Genomic DNA, 12326 nt, shown 5'->3' with positions numbered 1-12326 from the left:
TTCACTTTAGAGAGGGCAGAATCTATGCTCAAAGCTAGGAACCAATCCAATTGCATCAAATATAAAGTGGATATGACTCTGCTATCATCGGACACCACATGTTGCAGCAGGAAGCTACAAAGCAACAGAGATTCAAGTAAATATTTTCACACAGCGCGTGGTTAGGATTTGGAATGTACTGTCTGAGAGTGTGGTGGAGACAGATTCACACAGGAAATGATTAAGATCTGGAATGCACTGTCTGAGAGTGTGGTGGAGACAGATTCACACAGTGAGTGGTTAGGGTCGGGAATGTACTGTCTGAGAGTGTGGTGGAGACAGATTCACACATGGAGCCCGCATAAAGATGATGCCTCTTGTAACAATTTGATGATTCTCTTTGTCCATTGTGTCTGTATTGATTCTTTGAAAGAACCAGTTCAGTCCCTCTGTCCCCTGCTCTTTCCCCAGAACCCTGCAAATCATTTCTTTTCAGTCTGGAGCCAATTGCCTTTTGAAGGTTATTGTTGAATTTGCTTCCACCGCCATTTCACACAGTTCGATCTCACTGCCTGAAATGTGAATAAATCTCCGCGTGTCCCCCTCGGATTCTCTTCAGTCTACTGTCTCTGATTACTGACCTTGTCACCACTGGAAACAGCCTCTCAGTCTCTCAAAATCCCATGTCATTTTGAACACCTTTATTGTACCTTTCCTTATCTGTCTCTCCCAAAAGGAATATAATCCCAGGTTCCTTGGTGAATGAGACAGCTGTGGACCTTACTATCACTGAGTTTTATGTGCTGCACCAGCCTGAGTGTGTTGACCATGAACCCATCAATTCTCAGAACTGTAGTTCATGCTCCAATCCGTAGACTTGAGCAGCTAATTGAGGCAGGAGGAGCAGAGCGTACCCCCAGTGCCCTGGGCCAACATTCCTCCCTTGTCAAACACCAGTAAAACCAGATTAACCAATCATTCAGCTTGTTCTGCGTGGGGTCTTGTTGGCTGAAATGCTGCCGTATTTACCCGTGTCGGTGACTGCATTTGATTGTATTTGGAGACCCTCTGGCTCCAATAGAATCAAAGTTTCTATTGTTTTAATGTCATTCGGCACCTAGTCCTCTGTTTAGCTCCGGATTTCATTATCTAATTCTTTTATTGTTGTAAAAGCTTCCAGTTGTTTTCCTGCTGTATTGGTCCCTATTTTCTATCTGGATCCACTCGGTACAGGATTAGTGACACCCACAGCAAGCACAAGAAACCCTTTACCCAACACCGACCCAGTTGGGGTGAAAGGTGTTGGTGTGTGGGAGGGTTCTGAGGGTCAATGGAGGAGGTGGTGGTTGTGGGGTGGGGGGGGGGGAGGTGTTGGTGGTGGGTGGGGGGTGGGGTGGGGGAGTGGTTACCTGGGGAAGAGTTGCTGGAGGTGGGGGGGTTTCTTGGGGGAGAATTACTGGGGGAGGGGGGTTTTCAGAGGGAGAGTTGCTGGGAGAGGGAGGGGTTTTCTGGGGGAGAATTACTGGGGGAGGGAGGGTTTTCAGAGGGGGAATTGCCAGGGGAGAGGGGGTTTTCTGGCGGAGAGTTGTTGGGGGAGGGTGAAGGTTTCTTGGGGCAGAGGCATTGAGGGGGAGGGCAGGGGTTCCCTGGGGGAGAGTTTTGACAGGGTGTGGGGTCCGTGGGGCAGGGGGATGCCGCTGGTTTTGTATTGAACCGGTCAGTATCTGGTGAATTTGCAGACTCACTGTTACTGATCGAGAGCTGATATTGTATCTGATCTTCACTCTGTTCCGCCACTGACATTGCAATTTGGGTTTTATTCTCTCCTTTACAACCTCATTTTTGCTCTGTTTAAGGAAAGGCTAATAAGAGTAACTGGAAGATAAGAGGATTGATGCAGCTCTGAACGGAGGGCTGGTTTTAGAGAATATTAAAATAAAATTGATTTTCTTGTTGTTTCCAGGTTTAATGTGAACAATACTTTGCTTCACCCGATTATCATGGAATGGTGAGTATGTGTTCCGAGTCATGTGGGTGAGATATGGTGATGTGCAATGTTGTGAATGCTGTATCGCTGTCTCAGTCGCTTGTTCCTCTGTTTTATAACATCAGATATTCCCAAGTGTTTCACAGGAGCGTTATTAAATATTTGGAACTAAGTCACATGACATAAGGTGAGGCAACTAAGGTTGTGAGATTGAGTTTTGAGGAACAGAGAGCAGTGCAGAGATGGAGGGGAGATTCCTTGACCCTCGCTGCTGAGGACATGGCTGCCATTGACGGAGCGATGGAAACTCTATCACTCATCCTGTGGGGAGGTCGTGGCCAAGTGGTATTAATTATCACCAGATAATCCAGAAACTCAGCCCATGTTCTGGGGACCCGGGTTCGAATCCCGCCACGGCAGATGGTGGAATATGAATTCAATAAAAAAAATCTGGAATTAAGAATCTACTGATGACCATGAAACCATTGTCGGAAAAACCCATCTGGGTCACTAATGTCCTTTAGGGAAGGAAATCTGCCGTCCTTACCCAGCCTGGCCTACATGTGATCCCAGAGCCACAGTGATGTGGTTGACTCTCAACTGCCCTCGGGCAACTAGGGATAGGCAATAAACACTGGCCAGCCAGCGGCGCCCATGTCACACAAATGAATAAAAAAAACTGGGGTTGTGCGCGAGGTCAAACACTCTTTATAGTTGTCGCTATCTCTTGGATGCTCAGTTGTCGTGGTGCTATTACCAGATTAATAATTCAGAGGACTGGTCAAGTAACCCAGGAGTCGGGAGCAGAAACTCCTTTGTCCCTGTTTGTAAATTTGAAAAAGAAATCTAAAAGTAAAAAGCTGGAGTCAGTAAAAGTGACATAAAAACCTGACAGTATCACTGTCCATCAGAGCAGGATACCCGCTCTGGATCTGTCTGTGAGTCCAGGCCTACACCAGTGTGCCTGATTCCTAACCTTCAGAGGTATAGATAGGGTGGATTCTCAGAGGCTATTTCCCCCGGCTGAAATGGTCGCTACGAGAGGACACAGGTTTAAGGTGCTGGGGAGCAGGTACAGAGGAGATGCTAGGGGTAAGTTTTTCGCTAAGAGGGTGGTGAGTGAGTGGAATCGGCTGCCGTCGGTGGTGGTAGAGGCGAACTCGCTGGGGTCTTTTAAGAGACTTCTGGATGAGTACATGGGATTTAATGGGATTGAGAGTTATAGATAGGCCTGGTAGGTATGGATATGATCGGCACAACTTGTGGGCCGAAGGGCCTGTTTGTGCTGTAGTGTTCTGTGTTTTATGTCTATGTTCTAACTGCCCTCTGAGATGTCCTAATAAGCTGCTGAGCCCTGTCAGGGACAGTAAATGCCCGCTGTGAGTGATGTCCACATCTCGAAGCAGTTTTAAGGGGTGTCTGGACAAATACAAGAATAGGAGGGGAATGGAGGGATATGGTTCCCGGAAGGGTAGGGGGTTTTAGTTCAGTCGGGCAGCGTGGCTAGTGCAGGCTTGGAGGGCCGAAGGGCCTGTTCCTGTGCTGTAAATTTCTTTGTATCCCGAGAATGAGTCAGAACACATTTCACAATCTCACTCAATAACTTTTGGAAGCTTTCTTTGGTTTTTGGAGCTTGTTCCATGCTGCAGATTGTCTATTTCTCAGATTCTGTGGCCTCTCCATCTCCATCTGGGTCACAGTATTTTAAATTCCCAGCAAACAAACCAGCCAAATAAATGAGCACAATTTAATATTTCTCCCCATTCCTCATCCAGCCCAGGGATCCCAGAGGGGTGATCGGTAATTTTACACAGTGAGTTGTAATGTGGGACAGATTGCCAGAAAGGGCAATGGAAACGGAATCAATAACTTCAAAAGGAAATTGGATAACTACATTAAATAGAAAACATTTCCAGGGCTGTGTGGGTAAGGCAGGTCAGTGGGATTAATGAGATAACTTGTTCAAAGAGCAGCAGGGGGCTGATAGTCTGAATAGGCACGTTCTGTTTTGTAAGATTATTTAATCGTAATTTAAAACCAGTTTATTTTCTTGCTGTAATTGAATTGATTAGATTGATGGCACGGGGTAACATGGGGTAGCACAGGGGGGCACAGGGTAGCATGGGGGGCATGGAGTAGCACGGGAGGGCACGGGGTAATACAGGGTAGCACAGGGGGGCAGGGGGTAACACAGGAGAGCACGGGATAATACAGGGGGCACAGGGTAACGCAGGGGGGCACGGGATGGCTTGGGGTGGTTGGGCATCTTCCGTTGGGGTGCTGCATAATGGAAATTTGATCAGTACGATGATGTTAAGGCTGTCGCCTCATTGCAGTTCTGAGGGAGTGCTGCACTACCAGAAGTACCGTCTGAGATGAAACTTTAAATAGTTACCCGGTGAATATAAAAGATCCCACGGCACTAACTTGAAGAGCGGCTGTGTAATTCTCCTCGGTGTCCTGGCCAATGTTTACCCCTTAACTAGTCTCGGTAAAGTGATCTGACCATTCTCATACTGGTGTGTATGGGAGCTTGCTGTGCGCACGTTTGGATGCCACGTCTCCTACATCAGAGCAAAGACTGCACTTCAAAAAGTACCACGATGTGGCTTTAGAGATGCTGAGGCTGTGACAGGTGCTATATAAATGCAGGTCTATGTTCTCCCTGCTTTTTACCAACTCCCCATTGCCAACAAGGCCTTTGCAAATGTTGCTTTCAGAACTTGATGGCTGTGGGATTTCACCCCACTTACTGCACCCCACCCCCCCAGTCCGTGCGTTCGAGTGTGAATGAGCTTGTGATGATGTGGTTTTTCGGTGCAGATGAGTTAATCACAGCGTGGAACAGTTGAGAAATGGTCCCAATTGGGGGGAAGTTTAAACTGTATTTATTATGAAGCATTCATACATATTTCATGAGCTAGTGCCACAATACAGCGAGAGAGAGGATTTATCACGGTGAGCAGGGCTGTGAAAATATAATCAATAGCAGCTGGGAAAGAGAGTGTGTCGGGGCTGTAATACCCAGCACACCTCCACATTGGCTGCTTGAACTCATTAATTAAACCAATCTGATAGGACAGGGTTGGTGTTTATTTGAAGTGGAAAATGGTTGATTTTGGGGTTTCGGAATCTGTGTGAAGCCACACATTGTGCAGTTATCAGAATTCCTATTTTGTTCATTTTAGCACACAGTATCGTTTATCGAACATCCTGGCTCACCTTGTGGATCTTTCAACCCACACAGCTGTGGGTGTCATTGGCCCAGAGCTTTGGTGGAGTGGCATTCACCATCGGGTTGCTACGCCACCCCTCGTTACTCACCCAGGGCTGGAACTGTACAATTCACACCCACCACCAACCCTCACCTAGAGACTCAAATACAGCCCAGCGGCCCCAGGGACAGGGGGGCAAGTGTGCAAGGTCAGGGGGGAGTGTGCAAGGGGCAGGCAAGTGCGTCGGAGGGGCGTGAGTGCTCGGGGGGGGGGAGTGGGGGGGTGAGTGCAGGGAGGGGTGAGTCCGCAACGGGGGGGTGAGTGTGCAAAGGGAGGCAAGTGCGTGGAGGGCACGGGGCGGGGGGGTGGGGGTGAGTGCAGCAGGGGGAAGTATGCAAGGGGGGTGCAAGTAGAACATAGAACATTACTGCGCAGTACAGGCCCTTCGGCCCTCGATGTCGCACAGACCAGTGGATCCAATCTAATGACCCTCTAACCTAAACTATTCCAATGTTATCCATATGCCTATCCACTGACCATTTGAACAATTGTGGACAAGTCCCCAGGACCGGATGGAATGCATCCGAGGGTCCTGAAAGAAATGGCGGAGGTGATAGTGGATGCCCTGGTGGTTATTTTCCAGACGTCGCTGGATTCCGGGGAAGTGCCGGAAGATTGGAAAACAGCTAATGTTACGCCGTTGTTTAAGAAGGGTGCCAGGCAAAAGGCGGGGAATTATAGGCCTGTTAGTTTAACGTCTGTTGTAGGTAAAATGTTAGAATCCGTCATCAAGGAGGAAATAGCGAGGCATCTTGAGGGGAATTGCTTGATAGAGCAGACGCAGCACGGTTTCCTAAAAGGGAAGTCATGTCTGACAAATTTACTGGAGTTCTATGAGGATGTGTCTAGGGCGGTGGATAGAGGAGAGCCGGTGGATGTGGTCTTCCTGGATTTTCAGAAGGCGTTTGACAAGGTACCTCACAAGAGGTTATTACAGAAGGTCAGGGGGCATGGAGTTGGGGGTAGGGTGTTAGCGTGGATAGAGGATTGGTTGTCAAATAGGAGGCAGAGAGTGGGGGTCAATGGGTGCTATTTGGATTGGCGGATGGTGACTAGTGGAGTGCCCCAGGAGTCGGTGCTGGGGCCTCAGCTATTTACCATTTATATAGATGATCTGGAGGAGGGAACCGAGTGTATGGTGTCGAAATTTGCTGATGACACCAAAATTGGTGGAAAGGCAAATTGTGCGGAGGGTGGGGAGAGTCTACAGAAGGATCTAGACAGGCTGGGCGAATGGGCCAGGAAATGGCAAATGGAATTTAATGTTGGCAAGTGCGAGGTGGTCCACTTTGGTAGGAATAATGGTAGGAAGGATTATTACTTACGTGGAGAAAAACTGCAGCAGGCGACGGTGCAGAGGGACCTCGGGGTCCTTGTGCATGAGTCGCAAAAACCCAGCTTGCAGGTGCAGCAGGTGGTCAGGAAGGCGAATGGGATGCTGGCCTTCATCGCGAGGGGGATTGAATATAAAAGTAGGGAGGTCTTGCTGCGGCTGTATAGGGCGTTGGTGAGGCCACAGCTGGAGTACTGTGTGCAGTTTTGGTCGCCGTACTTACGCAAGGATATTTTGGCCTTGGAGGGAGTGCAGAGGAGGTTTACTAGGCTGATACCAGAGTTGAGGGGATTGAGCGATGAGGAGAGGCTGAATAAACTGGGCTTGTACTCGTTAGAGTTTAGAAGAATGAGGGGAGATCTCATTGAGACGTATAAGATGATGAATGGGATGGATAGGATAGAGGTGGAGAGACTCTTCCTGCTCAGAAAGGATAGTAGGACTAGGGGGCACAGCCTCAAGATAAAGGGGGGGCGGTTTAGAACGGAGTTGAGGAGGAACTTCTTCACTCAAAGGGTGGTGAATCTCTGGAATTCTCTGCCCGTTGAAGTGGTGGAGGCTGCCTCGCTAAATATTTTTAAGACGCGGGTTGATGGGTTTTTGATAAGAGAGGGGATTAAGGGTTATGGGGAGAGGGCGGGAATGTGGAACTGAGCCACGACAGATCAGCCATGATCTTATTGAATGGCGGGGCAGGCTCGAAGGGCTAGTTGGCCTACTCCTGCTCCAATTTCTTATGTTCTTATGTTGAACGCCCTTAAAGTTGGCGAGTCCACAACTGCTGCAGGCAGGGCATTCCACGACCTTACTACCCTCTGAGTAAAGAACCTACCTCTGACACCCGTCCTATAATTACCACCCCTTAATTTACAGCTATGTCCCCTCGTGTTAGCCAGCACCATCTGAGGAAAAAGGCTCTCACTGTCCACACTATCCAATCCTTTGATCATCTTGTATGCCGCAAGTAGGTCACCTCATAACCTTCTTCTCTCTAATGAAAATAACCTCAAGTCCCTCAGCCTTTCCTCATAAGACCTTCCCACCATACCAGGCAAAATCCTGGTAAACCTCCTCTGCACCCTTTCCAATGCCTCCACATCTTTCTTATAATGCGGCGACCAGAACTGTACGCAATCCTCCAAGTGTGGCAGCACCAGAGTTTTGTACAGTTGTAACATGACCTCACGGCTCTGAAATTCAATCCCTCTACAAATAAAAGCTAAAATTGGTAGAGTACACAGGGGGGTCAGTGCACAAGGGAGGGTGAGTGTGCGGGGGTGCGATTGGATGGGCAATTGTTGGGGTGCGAGGCAGTCTGGAAATTGGAGGTAGGGAGGACATTCAGGGAGTAGGAAGGCCTATGAGGGTAATTGGGGAGTGGGGGGTTTTGGAGGGGAGTAGGGTAGGGGCTTGATGGAGAAGGGGTGTTGGGAGAGTAGTTGGGGAGGGGTTAGTCAGGATGGGAGTTAGTCGGGTTGGGGGGTCAGGAGGGGGTTGGGGTAAATGGAAATTCTGGGCTGTTGGACAGACTCAAAGCTGAGATTGATAGATTTTCATTCTCAAAGGGAATGTACGATCCTGAGTCTGGGGCTGCAGGGTGGACCTGAGATCAGTGATCACCCCTAATCTTACTGATTGGTGGAGCATTTTCCAGAGGGACAGTGCCCTCATACTGCTCCCATCCCTAATGTCCTGTTATCTCACCCAGTCTATTCTCACTCCCCTTCTCATACTGTTCAAAGGCCACCCTATCCTCTCCTCTCCTCTTCCTGTACCCTTTAGTGTCTCACCCAGCCTAATCCCACTCTCCTGTTCACTGCATCCTTTCTTTAAATCCGCCTGATCTAACTCCAGCCCCACATCCTTTAAAGCTGATTCACAGCAGCGTAATCAGACAAAAAAATGACGAAACGCAAGATATTAGGACAGGAGACCGAAAGATGAGAGAGAGGTTTTGGAGAGTTTCTTGTTGAAGGAGAGAACTTCATTTAAGATATTGAAGCTGGCATAGGCCATTCAGCCTTTCCGGTCTGTTCCACCTTTCGGTAGGATCATGGTGGATCATCTCTGACTGCACCTTTCCTTACTCTTCCTAATCTCCCTTAATAGAGAGAAAGAGAGGAACAGGTGGTGAGGTTTTCGGAGGGATTTTCCAAGTAGCTAAAGGCATGGACACCCATGATAGAGCAGTGCCAATCCATGGTGCTGGAGTGGGCCTGGTGGGAAGAGGTTACAGAGACTGGGAGGGATGAGGCCAGAATTAAATACAGTAACAATTCTCTGTTCTGTGTTGGACTAGGAACCAGTGTCAGTCAGCAGACAGGAGTAATGGATGAGTGAGACTGTCAGGTTACAGACTCTGGAATGAATAGGCTGGAAACGGACATTAAAATATCACTTTTTCCTGCAGTACGGGAGGTGATACTGAAAGATTCATTGGTCAGCAATGGAGTGTTTCAACAAATGCCAAATACTCTACTCGCTGCACAGTGACAGCAGGGAACTGTACTGGGAATCTCTCATCCCTAAACCCATACATGGTATTTCCCAGCCTCTGAACGGGAAAACCTTTTGGATTGTCTGGAGTGGATAGAATGGATTTAGATCCCAGCACAAAAGGGGATCATTTGGCTCATCCTATTTGTGCTGGGGATGTGCTCATTTCAACCCCAAGCTTCCCCCATCCTATGTAATAAATGACCTCTGTTTGAACCACTCACAGAGTGGTAAAGTGTCCATGCTCCAACAACTCTGTGTAAATGATGTGGAGATGCTGGTGTTGGACTGGGGTAAACACAGTAAGATTTCTAACTCTGTGTAATTTCTCTGAAATGCACTCCTCCCGTTTCGAGACCATTTTAAATCAATGAGCTGCAATTGTTTCCAGTATTTGGTTCATTATAGATTTCAGGCAGTGCTGTTTTTTACTCTCTTATCCCTGCTGTTCTGGCATCACTTTACACTCATCAAAAGAAAATCTGATTTGGCTGTGTCTGGGTATGAAATGTCATCTTTGCTGCATCGATTCTGGGATATTTTTGGCTTTCAATCGGGTTGGGGATTGGAAAGAGAGAGATTGAATCAAAGTGAGAGTGGTTTAATATTGGGACCCTGCTGTAGCTGCAATTGTTTCCGACTACACATAATGCAGCTTGGTATTGGAACCTGGAGATCTGTCTCGGATTTAATGATATGAGAGGGTCACGGGGGTCACTGATGTGGGAGAATGAGGCGGCCAGTGAAATATGAGACAGTTGATGATGTTTGATTGCTTCTCTTGCAATGAGAGCCGTCTCTCTCTTTCTGATTCCTGGTTATGAGTATCTGTTACACAGAACTACTGGGATTGTGTTATTAACTACACCTTGTGACCTGAAATTGCCAATTCCTTGCTTAGTTACGCTTCTGTAGGTCCTCGTACTCTGCTTCCCAGGTGTTGGCTGAGATAGATACATTATTTTTGGCACATACGGAATTTGGGTGGTGACTATTCCCCTCCCACCCCCTTACATTTCCTAGTTTAGAGTCTCTCGGGTTAACTGTAGCACCCAAACGCTTCTCTTACTGCTGAGATCAGCAAACAAGCACAAGCCAGAGGCTGAACTTGGCAATGTGCAATCTCAGTAACTGGACTAAATAATACAGGTTAGGCTTTTAGCTTAATAAGTTGCCTGCCTGAAAGGATTGCACCGGTAAATCACTGCATTTAACTCTTGTGCTCTGTTTAGTTCTTTATTTGTTCATGGGGAGTTATTTGCCACTTAGAGCAAACCTGAATGTTGTCCAGGCCTTGCTGCATATGGCTATGGACTGCTTTAATATCTGAGGAGTCATGAATGATGCTAAACATTCTGCAATCATCAGCCAACATCCTCATTTATTGACCTTATTGGTGAAGCAGCTGAAGATGTTTGGGTCTAGGACACTAACCTGAGGAACTCTGCAGTGATGTCCTGGAGCTGACCCCCAGAACCAGCCTCCTTTGTGCCAGATATGGTCCAACCTGTGGAGAGTTCCCCCCAGTTCCCATTGACTCCCGTTTTGCTAGGGCTCCTTGATATCACAGTCAGTCATATGCTGCCCTGATGTGAGGGACAGTCACACTCACCTCACTTTTGGAGTTCAGCTGTTTTGTCCGTGTTTGAACCAAGGCTGTAATGAGGTCAGGAGCTGGGTGACCCTGGCGAAAACCAAACTGGACGTCACTGAGCAGGTTATTGCTGAGCGGGTGCTGCTCAATAGCGCTGTCGATGACCCCTTCCATCACTTCATGAATGATCAAGAGTAGACTGAGTGGTAATTGGCTGGGTTGGATTTGTCCTGTTTTGTGTGTACAGGACATACCTGGACAATTTTCCACATTGTTGGGTAGATGCCAGTGTTGTAACTGTACTGGAAGAGCTTGGCTAGGGGAGCAGCAAGTTCTGGAGCACAAGTCTTCAGTACTATCACTGGAATGTTATCAGGGCCCATCGCCTTTGCAGTATCCAGTGCCTCCAACCGTTTCTGGATATCACGGGGAGTGAATCGAATTGGCTGGATATTGGAATCTGAGATGTTGGGGTCTACTGGAGGAGGCTGAGATGGATCATCCATTTGGCACTTCTGGCTGAAGATTCTATGAATGCTTCAGCTTTATCTTTTGTACAGATGTGCTGGGCTCCTCCATCATTGAGGATTGGGACTGTTTTCCCTTCTCCAGTAAGTTGTTTAATTGTCCAATGCTGAATGTGACAGGACTTAAATGTTAGCTGTGGGATTGCTTGGTTCTGTCCATCCCATGCTAGATAACATTGTGCTGCTCCTGATTTGCTTCCGTATATTCCTCATTGAACCAGAATTCTGTCCCATTAAACACTCCCAGGATGAATACAGCACAGGGTTAGATACAGAGTAAAGTAATAGTCAGGAGAGGCACACCCAGGTACCCTTGAAGCTGTACATTGCGTGTCAACAACAGTACAATACGGAACCAGAGGACACGGTCTCTGCTTGAAGGAAGCTGAAATCAATAAGCAATATTCAAAAACATTCTTCCTGTGTGTGAGTGCTCATGGAATAGAGTCCCTCGGGAGAAGGTGGAAGCCAGTGTTATTGATTCACTCAGATGTAGATTCGATAAACTTCACTGATAAAATAATCTTTTGATAGAGTCAGTGAGTAATTTGGATGTGTGGTGTGTTGTATGCTGAGGAGGGTTAATGTACGTGATTCCCCAAACTCTGCACCAAGAGTTTCCTCGCCATTTATTGTCTAATTGGTCTAATGGATAGAAATGGATTACTGCAATCAATCAATATTCCATTATCATTGTACTCATCGGGATAGATGGAGAACTGGGTGGAACTGAGTCTTCCATCTTCCACAACCTCCTGTTTCTAATTCTCCTGAACATTCCTCAGGCTGGTCTCAATGTGAATAATGATTGATATCTGTGGATACGTGGTGTTTGCTGAGAGAAATGTGATGCTTTGTGGAGACGTAATATTAAATGTTAAATATTGGCACAAAATAGCTAAAACATGACGACTGTCTTTTCTCTCCACCAATCCCCGCCTCCCCTTTGCCTTGCATGTAAAAGCCGTGTGATCAAGACAGACATGGAACTGGAGCTTTTGCGTTACACAAACCGCATCTCAAGTGACGCACATAAGGAGGTAAATATTGTATAAACTTTCTCGTTATGATTATCAACTGTGTCAGCCTCTTGGGAACATTATTAATCTAATCAGTCCAGAAGAGGTGGCTGAGA

General features: G+C 47.4%; 1 protein-coding gene across 1 annotated transcript in view; it reads left to right on the top strand.

Moving 5' to 3' along the window:
* Positions 1 to 12326, top strand: part of LOC145339455 (xaa-Pro dipeptidase-like) — a gene marked incomplete at its 3' end in the record, with an annotated part of 91142 nt that overhangs the window by 51210 nt on the left and 27606 nt on the right. Inside the window, exons 7-8 of the mRNA XM_080183924.1 lie at positions 1943 to 1987; positions 12156 to 12231. Of these exons, the coding sequence (XP_080040050.1) occupies positions 1943 to 1987; positions 12156 to 12231 (121 nt within the window). The remainder of the gene's footprint in view (positions 1 to 1942; positions 1988 to 12155; positions 12232 to 12326) is intronic.

This window comes from Carcharhinus amblyrhynchos, unplaced genomic scaffold (genome assembly GCF_965287045.1).
Source record: "Carcharhinus amblyrhynchos unplaced genomic scaffold, sCarAmb.v2.hapA scaffold_472, whole genome shotgun sequence".
Lineage (NCBI taxonomy): Eukaryota > Metazoa > Chordata > Chondrichthyes > Carcharhiniformes > Carcharhinidae > Carcharhinus > Carcharhinus amblyrhynchos.
The sequence above is the reverse complement of the archived record's forward strand: the minus strand, read 5'-3'. Positions and strand labels throughout refer to the sequence as shown.